The sequence below is a fragment of the Prionailurus bengalensis genome, chromosome E2 (assembly GCF_016509475.1).
Source record: "Prionailurus bengalensis isolate Pbe53 chromosome E2, Fcat_Pben_1.1_paternal_pri, whole genome shotgun sequence".
Classification (NCBI taxonomy): domain Eukaryota; kingdom Metazoa; phylum Chordata; class Mammalia; order Carnivora; family Felidae; genus Prionailurus; species Prionailurus bengalensis.
The window spans coordinates 9,259,691-9,272,124 of NC_057352.1; the positions used below are offsets into that span (position 1 = coordinate 9,259,691).

At 58.3% G+C, this 12,434-nt stretch overlaps 1 protein-coding gene and 1 long non-coding RNA gene across 4 annotated transcripts; one reads left to right on the top strand and one right to left on the bottom strand.

Annotated features, from left to right (window-relative positions):
- Positions 1–708: 708 nt before the first annotated feature.
- LOC122494858 lies at positions 709–4,550 on the bottom strand. Its single transcript, XR_006300286.1, has 3 exons — positions 4,444–4,550; positions 3,683–3,805; positions 709–1,511 (listed from the first exon to the last, which is right to left on the bottom strand). It is a non-coding gene; the product is annotated as an uncharacterized LOC122494858 (long non-coding RNA).
- Positions 1,124–10,570, top strand: BCAT2 (branched chain amino acid transaminase 2). Of its 3 annotated transcripts, none has more exons than XM_043600356.1 (11): positions 1,124–1,323; positions 4,843–4,917; positions 5,284–5,487; positions 6,673–6,786; positions 6,869–6,988; positions 7,136–7,299; positions 8,353–8,495; positions 8,657–8,742; positions 8,960–9,100; positions 9,179–9,253; positions 10,134–10,570. In XM_043600356.1, the coding sequence occupies exons 1-11, from the start codon at positions 1,300–1,302 to the stop codon at positions 10,170–10,172; spliced, it is 1,185 nt and encodes a 394-aa protein (XP_043456291.1). In that variant the 5' UTR covers positions 1,124–1,299; the 3' UTR covers positions 10,173–10,570. The 3 variants fall into 3 exon arrangements, with proteins under 3 accessions (XP_043456291.1, XP_043456292.1, XP_043456293.1); XM_043600357.1 differs by having other exon boundaries at positions 1,126–1,323; positions 6,676–6,786; XM_043600358.1 differs by lacking the exon at positions 1,124–1,323 and adding an exon at positions 2,848–2,884.
- The last annotated feature ends 1,864 nt before the right edge of the window (positions 10,571–12,434 follow it).

Below are 12,434 nucleotides of genomic sequence, written 5' to 3' on the forward strand. Positions count from 1 at the left end.
TGCCGAGACCTGTGGCTCTTAGGGCCGGGGTACAGAATTTGGGGGCAAAATATCCCAGGGTGGGATTACGGAGGCACAGCGGCCCAGGAATCGGAGTCTGAGGACACAGCGCGAACCTTTCGGTGTCACAGTAACCCGGATGCAGGAGTTGGGGGAAACTCTGACCACGGATGGTTTTGGGGCCACAGTGGCCGAGGAGTTCGGTATAGGGGGCACTGATGCAGGTTTGAATCGCTAGGGATTAGGTGGATCCTGGTGCGCTGTAATTAGCTAACTCTGTCCTTCGGGGTCCTGTGGGTGGGGAGACACTCATGAAGGGGCATAACCAGGGAACCCTGCCTGAGGGGCTGTTCTTAGAGGCTCACTGATGCGGTGGGGGATTAAAATTTTCCGGGCCTCGCTGATGACAGGGACCGGAAGGAGGCATGATGAACCACGTGCGTTGTATCTCCTAAAAAGTTACAAAGAAGACACATTTTCCCTTGGAAAGAAAAAAAGTATATTCAAATACGGGTTGACTGTGGGGTGCCTGGGGAGCTCAACAGGTTGGGCGACCGACTCGGGCTCGGGTCATGATCTCGCGAGTCACCCGTTCGAGCCCCGCATCGGGCTCTGTGCTGACAGCTCGGAGCCTGGAACCTGCTTCGGATTCTCTCTCTCTCTCTCTCTCTCTCTCTGCTCCTCCCCTGCTCACGTTCTCTTTCTCTCAAAAATAAATAAACGTTAAAATTTTCTTGAAAAAAAAAATAGGGGTTGATTGCAACCCCCTCATTCATCCCTACCTGCTACCCTCTTCCGAGGCCTTTTTCCCAAGTCCTTTCTCATTTACGTGATCTATTTACAGAAGTTTACAGCGAGAGCTTTTCCTTATCACCCAGGGATCGAGATATGCGGAGGTTTCTTTCTGTTCCTGGCCTTTCCTCTCTCACCTCGAACTGCTTATCCTCGTTAGCGTTCCGTGACAGTACCTATTAAAATGCATGAAAGCAAAAGAACGAACAGAAACAAAACTTCCATGTACGTTCTGGTACAGCAGTTGCGTGGCTGGAACAGAAGCTGGGTGGGGGTGGGGAGGAGGGCGTATTTCAATGGACTCCCCTTCGCCTCGCGGATTCCAGCGCATGCGCTCTCCAGCAGGGCCCAGCTCCCCATGGGCGCCCTATAATCGGGGAGGCCCGGCCGGCCTGGGGTGTCAGAGGAGGGGCCCTCCCGCGTCGGGGGGCGTGAGCGGGGCGGGGCCGGAACGTTTTTCTTCTGGGCGGCGCCCCGGGCGGGTACAGTTTGCCCGCCGCACCGACCATGGCCGCAGCCGCGCTGGGGCAGGTGGGTTCGCGGCCCCGGGCCGGGGCAGGGTTGGGTGGGGAGAGAGGCTGGGGGAAACCCCTCCGGGAGGCCCACTTCCGGGAGGCCCACCAGCTCCCGGCTCGTCCGGCTTTGCGCCGCTCCCTCGGTGCTCGGGTTCCGCTGCGGGGCGCCGAGGAGGAGGGGGCCCCGTGGCAGGGAGCACGAGGCTGTAAAAGGACAGGGTGGTGGGACCGGGACGCCGACCGGAGGTATGTGGGGGGAAACACGGAGGAGGGCAGAGTAATGGGACAGGCTCTGGACTGGGGTGGGTGGGGGGGGACTAAGGAGGGAATAGTCAGCGCGTGGGGGCGTCGGGAAAAGACACCCCGAGCCCCGAGGGCTGGGGGTAGGATGAAAGCACAGATCTCAGGTCTGGACTGGGAATTGGGCCCAAGGCCCGATTTTCTTGGAATTAAAAGGTTAAGATCTATGTGGGATGTTGTGTCCCAGAAACCTCTTATCTGAAAGTCTGCGTCCGGGCTGGAAGTCGAGGCAGCTTCGCACCGTCAAAGTGACAGATCGTCCTGGCAAGAATGGGAGGGGCTGTTCTTCCTGATAAGATGCCAGTGAGCAGAGTTTTGGAGAGTATGATTTTAGAGAATCAAGTTTCTCGGCGAGGAAAGAAATAGTAACAACTCAAAGAAGGGATCTTTAGAACCCGGGACAGCTGCTGCTTAACCTTGGGGAAAGTGTTTTTCAGGATAAGTCTGCACCTGACTCTGTCTAGGACTCTTATGCCAGCGTGGTGGATAGATAGGGCGTTTACGTTTACGTTTCGGAGTCTTTGGTGACGGATGCTGGGCGGTGACAGGGACAACTGGGGCTTTGATGGGGACATTCCTGGGCTGTGGTGGGAAAGTCCGGGGCGGTGATGGGGACAGTTTGGGAGAGTCTTGAGCTATCGTGGGACAGACCTGGTCTGTGATGTGACAGTCCCAGGCTACAATGGGACGGTTCTCCATGTGATGGGATCAGTCCTGGGCCATGACAAGGACAATTTGGGGGCTTTGACTGGGAGAGTTTGGGGCTGGGGTAGGGACAGTCTCTGGCTGAGACAAGGACAGCACTGCATTATGAGGGGGACTCTTCCTGGGCTGAGACGTGGGGGGCCGTCTGAAGTGTGAAAGACAGGGCTGAACTATGACAAAAGACAGTCCTGGGCCTTGCTGGGAGGACAGTCCCGCATGGGGACAGTCCTAGGCTGTAATGGGGACACAGGGGAGGCTCCATCGCGTTGCAGAGCCCTGCCCTGTGCCCCTCCGCTCCCCTCCTCCTTGTTTCTGAATTCAGCCCCCACCCTTTTACACCCTTTGTCCCAACAGCCCATCTACCATCTGAGGGCATCCCTTGGGTCCGATCCCCGTGGCGTGGGGTGTCAGAAGGTGGAGCACCTTCCCTGAGCTGAGCTGAGACCCCTGTGCCTGCAGAAATGTCCTGGGAAGACGAAGACAGCTTCTCTCAGGACAACAGGGTCTTGATGGCCAGTGCAGATTTATAATCTGGACACTGTCCGGCCCCTTCTCTGTGCCCTGTGGGAGAGGTAGAGATATCTCTATCTCCTGGGTATCTCTGTAAATATCACCGAGACAGCTTGTTTCCTGGTGTCGGCTTCGCTCGTTTCCCCTGGTCTTCTTTCACTTTGTGCTGTCTGTCACCTGAAGCCTGGTCTCTGTCCACTTCTTCCTCCTTCCCTCAGCTTCTCTATATCTCACCCTCGGAATTTTTCTGGATTTCTCCAGACTTCACTTGACGTGAGTTTGCCTCCCTATCTGTCTCTCGTATCGGTCTGTCTTTATGATCGAACCTCTTTTGGCATCTCTTGTTCCTGATTTCTTGTTCTTCTCAGTTTTGTCTTCAGTTTGTCTTTTTAAAGGCTTTATGTGTAAGTAATCTCTCCACCCAGCTCGAGGCTCAACCCTCCAGCTCACCAACCCGAGATCAAGAGTCCCACGTTCCTCCGGCTGAGCCAGCCAGGCGGCCCCTGAGTTTTGTTTTCTGTTTCCGTCTGTCTCTTTCTCATTCTTGCTCTTCCCTCTCTTTTATTTTGTTTTTCTCCATGTGGCTCCTCCTGAGGGCCACTCTCCTGCCCAGAGACCGCTGTCTCCACCCTGGGTGGCCATGCTGTCTCCATGCTGTGCAGTCCGGTTCCCTCCGGGACAGAAGCGTGGCCACAGACTTGTGTGGGCGACACAGCGCCACCTAGAGGCCATGCCGCAGACCCACACCCTGCTCCGCCGGCCGCTCTTGGGCCCCACGCTCTCCAGCCCCACTCCTCTGACTTCAGGGCCCAGACTTTAGGACCTGGCAGCCCAGCACCCCCCATTTCCCCAGGACTCACCTACTGACCAGTGACTGCTGCCATTCATGCTCACGTCCGCTCACCCAGCGCACAGGGCAGGAGCAGGCTATGTCCGCTGTTGTGGTGGCCCGAACCTCATGACCCAGCTGCTTTCCTGCCAGGCTGGGAAGGAGGCACTGTGAGGTCAAAGAATACTGGGGAGAGGCCACCCTGATGGGCACAGACAGACCTGCTCTCCCTTGTTTGCCTCAGGCAGGACCACAAGTGTTGATCTGAGCAGGGTCTCTGTCAATGACCGGGGGACGCCCCCCAGGCCCATGTGGTCGCCTCAGCCCTGGGATCCGTAGGGAATTAGAATCATTGGTGTCTGAGGTATGGGGTTGGGAGCCTCAGGTAATCTGAGGCCTGAGAATAAGGCCTTGGAGTCCTGGGTCTGAAGGAGAAGGAGCCTGGGGCCTGGACTCCTTGGTCTGGGGGAGGAGGGGCCTGGGGTCCTGGACTCTTGGATCTGAGGGAGGAGGGGGCTGGGAGCCCGGATTCCTGAGTCTGAGGGAGGAGCAGGCTGTGGGCCTGGACTCCTGGGTCTGGGGTAAGGGGAAGCTGGAGGTCAGGACTCCTGGGTCTGAGGGAGGAGGGGCTGGGGACTGGGTCTCCTGGGTCTGAGGAGTCCAGAGTTCTGGGTCTGAGGGAGGAGGGGGCGGGGGGCCCAGCTTCTGGGTTCTGGGGAGTTACGGCCTATAGGTTCCTCAGTTTTCCAACTCTTATCAGGATTTGGGTCCCCCAGGGAGGCCTTCACTTACCTGTGCACTTTCCGTCAGTCGGTTGTCTTCTGTCTGAGCTGATTTCAGGGCTGGGGACAAAGTTCCCCGGGGTGGGAGGTGCCTGTGTTTAACTTTGCCCTGGCAAGGAGGGAACAGGAGCTGATTCAGCTTTTTCTAGGGATTTCCCTCGCGAGGGCAGGGAGGGGACTTGGCCTCCTTTGGGATTCCCTCCCGCTATACGCTGATCTGAGAGGGGGGCCGACTTGGCCAGGGCCACATGCCCCGTCTAGAATGCAGCGGGCCTGGGATAGAGCAGGCCAGAGGGACCTCCCAAGTGCAGGAAGTGGCAAAGCGAGCGCCAGGGTCCCCTGCTCGCTGTCTCTCTCTCTCTCTCCTGGCCTCACTACCTTTCTTACTTCTGTCCCCCCCTTCTTCCAGATTTGGGCCCGCAAACTCCTCCCTGTCTCTTGGCTTCTGTGTGGCCCCAGAAGATACGCCTCATCCAACTTCAAGGTGAATGGACGGGAATATACTTTTGGATCTCAAGGAGGGGCTGGGGCCTGGACGACTTACTGGGTCTGAGGGAGGAGGGGACTGAGGGCGAGGACCCTTAGGTTTGAGGGAGGGGCCGGCAGCTGGATTTGGGCATCTCCAAAAGGGTCCAGGGTCCAAAGGTGAAGGTGGTTGGCAACGGGGTGGCCTCATAATCCGCCAGAAGGCGGTGGGAGAGATTGGATACTGCATGTCCCAGAAGCCTCTGGGGCCACAGGGGGTCTCTTCCCGCTAGGTCTTAGCCCCAGAGATTCATGGGGGTTGTAGTTTTTCAGTTTGAGGTTGGGCCCAGAGTTCAGGATACCCAGGTCCCCCGTCTCTTCTCAGGCTGCAGACCTGCGGCTGGAAATAACACAGGAGCCTCATGAGAAGCCTGACCCCAGCAAGCCCCTGGTGTTTGGCAAGAATTTCACTGACCACATGCTGATGGTGGAATGGACCGAGCAGAAGGGCTGGGGCCAGCCCCGTATCCAGCCCTTCCAGAACCTCATGCTGCACCCGGCCTGCTCCGGCCTCCACTACTCGCTACAGGCATGGCGCCTGACCTCCGTCCCCGTCTTTCTGCCTCTGTTCCCTCTTGCCGGGTGCACCGCCCTGGGTTTGTTTTCCGTGTGTCCCTTCCTTCTCAGGTCCCTCGTATTCCAGGCCGAGCCCCGAGCTGGGTGATGCTGGGTTCCCCGAGATGAACAGACCCAGTTGTCTCCTTTGAAACCCCCGTGTTTTGGTTACAGCCCAGCATGATCATGATGGGGGGTGGGGGTGGGGAGGCACCTGAGGCATCGTGGAAGCCAGAGGAGGCACCGATCCCACCTGTAACTTGAAAGAAAGTAGGGTCTCTTCTGGCGGAGGGAAGCTTAGAGGGCGTTCGCAGGAGACAGAGCAGCTAGTGCAAAGACTCGGGACAAAGGAGGGCCCGGCGTACTGGGGGGATTTGGGGACTGGAGTGAGGCAGGGGAGGCTAAGGATACCCTCAGGGCCACAGAGGAGCTGTGGAGACGGCACCTCGTCGAGGGCCCTGGGAGCCACGGAGGGCTCGAGCGCAAGCAGGGGAGGGTCAGAGAGACACGGCGACAGAATCCGAAGCCGGGTCCGGACTCTGAGCTGCCAGCACAGAGCCCGACACGGGGCTTGAACCCACGAACCGCAAGCTCACGACCCGAGCCGAAGTCGGACGCTTAACCGACTGAGCCACCCAGGCGCCCCAAGGCATTAAATTTGAATTAAATAAATTTACTTTGGAAGAAAAAAGAATGCGATAACTGCCCCCCCCCTTCCCCACTTCATCGGCTAGCACACGTGTCGATCACTGTGTCATTTCATCAGGACTCCATTCTTTGTCCCCCTTTCTGTAAGGTTTTTGAAGCAAATCCTGGAAGTTGTATCATTACATCCGTAGCTGTTCCAGTGCTTCTCAAACACAAGGATTCTTTAAAACCAGAGCTTCCACACCATTGTTGTTCCCCAGAAATCGTACCACGTAACACGGAAGGGGTTTAAGTAGGGTGTTGTCTCTGCACCCCTGTCCCTGGGTCTCTCTGGCTGTTACTGGTGTCTCTGTCTCTTCTCTTCCCTTCCTCTGTGTGCTCCGTTGTTAGTCTCTCCCCAGCCCCGTCTCTGCATCCGTGTCCGTATCCTTGTGTATCAGGCTCTGATTTGGTGTCTCTCATGGCTCTCTGAGGTGGTCTCTGAGCTGAGTCACCTACGCCCCTGTCCCAGCAGCTCTTTGAGGGCATGAAGGCGTTCAAAGGCAGCGACCAGCAGGTGCGCCTCTTCAGACCCTGGCTCAACATGGACCGGATGCTGCGCTCGGCCCTGCGCCTCTGCCTGCCGGTGAGGGGCCGTGGCTGGCCACCCGGGGGGGGGGGGCGGGGAGGCGCAGGGGGTCCCCCTGACTCATGGGAATCCTGCCCAGAGTTTTGACAAGGCCGAGTTGCTGGAGTGTATCCGCCGGCTGGTGGAAGTGGACAAAGACTGGGTCCCTGATGACACCAACGCGAGCCTCTACGTGCGGCCTGTGATCATTGGAAATGAGGTGGGCCTGACTCCGGCGCGGGATGGATGTGGGGCGGAAGGCGGGGGGTCTGCTGAGGGGCAGCGGTGGGAACTCCAGGGGAGAGGGAGGGGCTGGGCTGGGGGCCTGGACTCCTGGGTCCCTGATGCCCCCTTCTGCCCACTGCAGCCCTCACTGGGTGTCGCCCGTTCCTCGCAAGCTCTCCTGTTTGTCATTCTCTGCCCTGTGGGCCCGTACTTCCCTGGAGATGCCGTGGACCCTGTCTCCCTCCTAGCCGACCCGACATTCATCCGGGCCTGGGTGGGTGGGGTCGGTGACTACAAGGTCGGGGGGTAAGTAGTCCCTCCCCCGACCCCACATGTCGTGTGCCCTGGATTTCAGAGGCACTGGGTGTTGACTTGCGTCTTTGGATGTGCACTGTCCTTCCCCTCTTACTTCACATACCTGGGACAGCTCTGCTTGCCCGTGGGATGTGATGTTGGCACTGGCGGGGGGGGGGGGGGGGGGAGGGGGCTCTAGGGGAGAGGGTCTGTGCTAAGCATTGTGGACAAGTCGGCTCAGAATTAGGAAGGGGCGGGGTGCCTGGGTGGCTCAGTCGGTTAAATGTCCAACTGCCGCTCGGGTCATGATCTCATGGTTTGTGAGCTCGGGCCCCGCATCGGGCTCTGTGCTGACAGCTCAGAGCCTGGAGCCTTGCTTCAGATTCTGTCTCCTTCTCTCTCTGCCCTCCCCTGCCCATGCTCTCTCTCTCTCTCAAAAATAGATAATTGTTAACATAAAAAAAAAAGTATTAGGAAGGGCTTGGGTGAAAGGCAGTGGGGAAAACCAGGATCGGCCCCCTGGGAAGCCTCCAGAAATGACGTTTATACTTAGCTCATTGGTGTCTCCCCCACGTAGGCTCCCCTGGACACCCAAGCTCAGCCAGCACCCCACCTCCCGACCCCCATGCTCAGCTCTCACAGTCCCCTGGGGCCTCCCATGATCATCCCCTCCTCTGTGTGGGCTTTCTGTGTAAATCTGTCCTGCCAGGGGCCTCGGCCTCGGCCTTGGCGGGGAGGGTCTCCCACGTGGTGATCCCGACAGAAGGTGGGGTACAGGCGTGTTGGGAGAGCGAATGTGGCCCCAGCTGGGAGTTTCATTCAGGTCCTTTCACCCTTGTGAGGTCTCCGGAGGGCCAGGCCCTGTGCTGGGTGGAAGCTGGGGACACGGATAAATCAGGTCCGGGCCCTGCCCTCCAGGGCCTCCCAGGCTGGTGGGAGCCCCTGCGTGTGCTGTGATGGAACCGGCTGGGGGGCGTCGTAAGAGTTCACAGAGGAGGTGGTTGCCCCTCAGCGGAGTCTGAGGAAGAAGCGGGCTCCCCGGTCAACCGCGTTGCCCCCTCCCAGGAATTACGGGCCCACAGTGTTGGTGCAGGAGGAGGCGAGAAAGAGGGGCTGCGAACAGGTCCTCTGGCTGTATGGGCCTGACCACCAGCTCACCGAGGTGGGCACCATGAACATCTTTATCTACTGGACCTACGAGGATGGGGGTGAGCCCTCCCCTGACCCAACACAGGCCCTGGCGGGAGTGGGCTATCGTCACTCCTAGCGGATCGCAGATCTGGGGGCGGGGTAGGGGTGGGGGGGCTCGATGGCTCCTAAGGGGATGGCAGGGTGTGAGGGGACACCCCCACCCTTATACTTGCCCCAGTGCTGGAACTGGTGACCCCCTCGCTGGACGGTATCATCCTGCCTGGAGTAGTCAGACAGAGTCTGCTGGACCTGGCCAGGACCTGGGTGAGGGCGCAGCGTCTGCGGGAACGATGGGATCCTGCGGGGCTGCGGGCCAGAACCTTCAGGGGGAAATGGGCGGGGGACGCCGTGGCGCACTGGCACCCGCCCCTTCTCTCCGGCTGTGTCTCCTCGGGTCTCTTTCTCGCCCTTCTTGGGGAGGCGGGGGAGGCCGGGCTCCGCGGCAGCGCAGCCCCCCGGGCGCCTGTGTATCGCCCCGCAGGGTGAGTTCCGGGTCGTAGAGCGGAAGATCACCATGAAGGAGCTGTTGCGGGCGCTGGACGAGGGACGGGTCCGGGAAGTCTTTGGCTCGGGCACCGCTTGCCAGGTCTGCCCTGTCCACCGGATCGTGTACCAAGGCAAGGTGAGGTGGGGGTGCCGTTGGGGACGGGAGGGAAGAAGGCGGCGCGCGGCCCGGGCCTCACGGCGCTTTCTCCTCCAGCACTTACACATTCCCACCATGGAAAATGGGCCTGAGCTTATCCACCGCTTCCTGAAGGAGCTGAGGGCCATCCAGGTGAGGTGCACCCGCCGGGAAATGGGCTGGAGGGGTGCTCCCCCGGGAAGGTCACCTCCCATGAGCCTCCTTCCCCCCACCCCCCGCCGCAGGCCGAAGAGCCAATAATGGCCCCTGCCATCGGCCTCTGGGCCCCAGACGGTCTCCTTTTCCGTGAGCCTCTGTGGCCTAGAACACTCTTTGGCGGGAAATGACCCTTTCCTGGGAGCCTCTAGAACCCTGGCTTGAGAACTCGCCTTCCCTGCCCTTGTGCCTCCAAGGGGGGCACTTCCGGTGGGGGCACTCCCTTCCCATGAACCTCTGGGACTTCCGGTGGGTATTTGGCCCAGAAGCCCGCCCCGCGTGGTGGCCCTGGAGCCCTGGGCTCTCCTTTTGGCCTGAGGACTCTCCTACCAGCCTCTGGACCTCAGCCCCCACTGTGGCCCAGGAATATCTCCTCTCCTAAGCCCCCGGAGGTGTTTCCATTTCATCCCAGCCGAGAGAGCTTTCCTGAGAAGCTCCGGGCCCCTTTCCATGGCACTCGACCTAGAACTACATTTCCCGGGAGCTTCGGTAAAGTCCTGTGCCTCGGGACCTAGAACTACGCGTCTCTGGACTTTCTGGGCCTTCCCTGCCGGAGAGGATTTTTTTCCCCTAGAGCCTTCGGGGACCTGACAGTGACCCTTGGCGGAACTACATCGCCCTCGAGCCTCTGCGCCATCTCGGCCCCGATTCCCCTTCCCTTTCCCTATAGCGGTAGGCAGTCTTCCGGGAAGTGGACTACATTTCCCATGGAGTCCTGGGGGCGCAACTCCACAACCCTTTAGCGTGGGACGCCCCAGGGCTTGCTGGGAGTTGCAGTGTGGCTTTCCTCTCACGGCCCACCTCTGTCGTCCCGCAGTACGGAACGGGAACCCACGAGTGGATGCTCCCGGTGTGACGCTAAAGACTGACCTCCCTCCCCTCGGACCCACTGACCCGTAGCATCTAGTCCTCGCCGGAACCTCGCCTCCCTACCCTTGACTCACCTCAAGTGCAATATGAAATAAAAGGCCAGGGGGGAGCCGGGACGCCTGGGTCTCTGGCGCCCCCGCGTGGTCTCTACACTCCCAAAGCCATAAGGGCCCTACCCAGGCGTCTGGGCCCCAGCCCCGCCTCTCAGGCCTTTGCGGGGGGCATCTGGACTCCCCGCTGCTCCGTTTCCTGGGGTCGAGGATGCACTTTGGCCCCCCAGCTCCGCATCTCTCCGTTCTCAGGCCGGATCTCCCGGTGCTGCTGTTGGTTTTTTTTTTTTTTTTTCCCCTCTTTTATTTTGAAATAAAATGCCAAAGAACAAAACATCAGTTTGTCATCCCCGATGATGCACCTCAGGGACTCCAGGGTTTCAACCAGGAATCCCCGTCCTGGGCCCTTTTCATTTTCAAAGACCCGGCGATGGGAGCTCCCAGTGTCCTGGCCGTTTCTCTGACGTGGAAGCTTTTTCCGCCTCCTCATAAACTGAGTTTGGCCTCTTGGCCCAAGAATTCACACTTCCTCTATCTACTTCCCCATCTTTGGGACAGCCCCACTGTACATCTAGTCGCTAGGCCAGATGCCTCGGCCCTGCCCCTCTTCCCCTGCCAAAGCCCATCGGACTCAAGCCCTGTCCTCCTGTCCCCAAATCGGCCCTGTGGGTCTCCTCTGGGCCCCCTCGGCCCCGCTTCAACGCAGTTCTCTTCTGCCTGGACCCTGGCCCTAGCCTGCGCCCTGGCATCCACTTTGGCCCCCGGAGGGTCTTTGTGCATCAAGAGCTGCCCCTCCCCTGCTTGCTCTCTTCCAAGGGCTTCCCAGCACCCACCGCCAGTACCGCAGATAGTGGACCCTGGTGAGTGTGGAGTGAGGCAAGGTACAATACCCTCGGATGGGGTCAACGTCAGAAGTCTGTCTATAAAACATAGTCACCATTACCTCCCTGTGTCGTGCCTCGTAGCCAGATCTTGGCTCTTTCACATACATATTTTAATTATTTATGTGTGTAGGTGTAGAGAGAGCCAGACGTTAGGACCAGGCATATGCAGCTGGTCACAGATGTGTCATCTGCCGGGTGTGTGGCCTTGGGCCTGTCGCTTTATCTCTGACCCCCTTTGTTAGAGGGAGACCCACGGGGGACTATGGAGCAGACAAGGTCTGTGGCCTACCCAGCAACCAACCGCTTTGGAATAAAATTCTGATTTGTTGGGGCGCCTGGGTGGCTCAGTCGGTTGAGCGTCTGACTTCAGCTCAGGTCACGATCTCACGGTCCGTGAGTTCGAGCCCCGCGTCGGGCTCTGGACTGATGGCTCGGAGCCTGGAGCCTGCTTCCGATTCTGTGTCTCCCTCTCTCTCTCTGCCCCTCCCCCATTCATGCTCTATCTCTCTCAGTCTCAAAAATAAATAAACATTAAAAAAATTTAAAAAAAAATTCTGATTTGTTGATAACCACTGGCAAACCCTCTCACCCCCTTTTGTCAATGATTGCTCGGGAGAAGGTCCAGGATGCAAGGGGAAATTCTCATGGTTTGTGAGTTCGAGCCCCGCCTCGGGGTCTCTGCTGTCCTCACTAAGCCCGCTTTGGATCCTCTGGCCCCCTCTCTCTCTGCCCGTCCCCTGCTTGTGCTCTCTCAAAAATAGACCTTAAAAAAAGAGAAAGGAACACAACGCTTCTCTCAAAAAAATAAAATCTTAGCTATTCGTTTTTTAGCTGTATGAATTTCGACAGCCTCTCTGGGTCTTAATTTCCCCATCTATAAAATGAGGGTGAGGAGAGTACATTACTCATAAGTTTGTTGGGGGGGGGATTAAATAGGATAGTTGTGCCTGGCACACTGGAACCAGGCAGGGCTTGGGAGGCTGGGGGGTGGGGGGGGGGGAAGGGCCCTGAAGGACTTTTTTTTTTCTTGCCAGAAGGATCTTTAGGCCCACTCAGGAACCAGGGGAAGGGAATTAATCAATGCCACAAACTTTACTACTGTGTGCTAGGCCCTGGGCTGGGACGGGAGACCCAGCAGAGTCTAGATGAGGACAAGACTGTCCTCTTGCCAGTCATATTCCAGTGGGGTAGGGGTGGGTGGCAAAGTAAACACAACACCCTGGTAAAATCTATATTATAAAGTATATAATTTCTATTGTATAGTATATATATATATAATTAAAAAAAAATTTAGTAAGTAAAGTCTAACCCCAA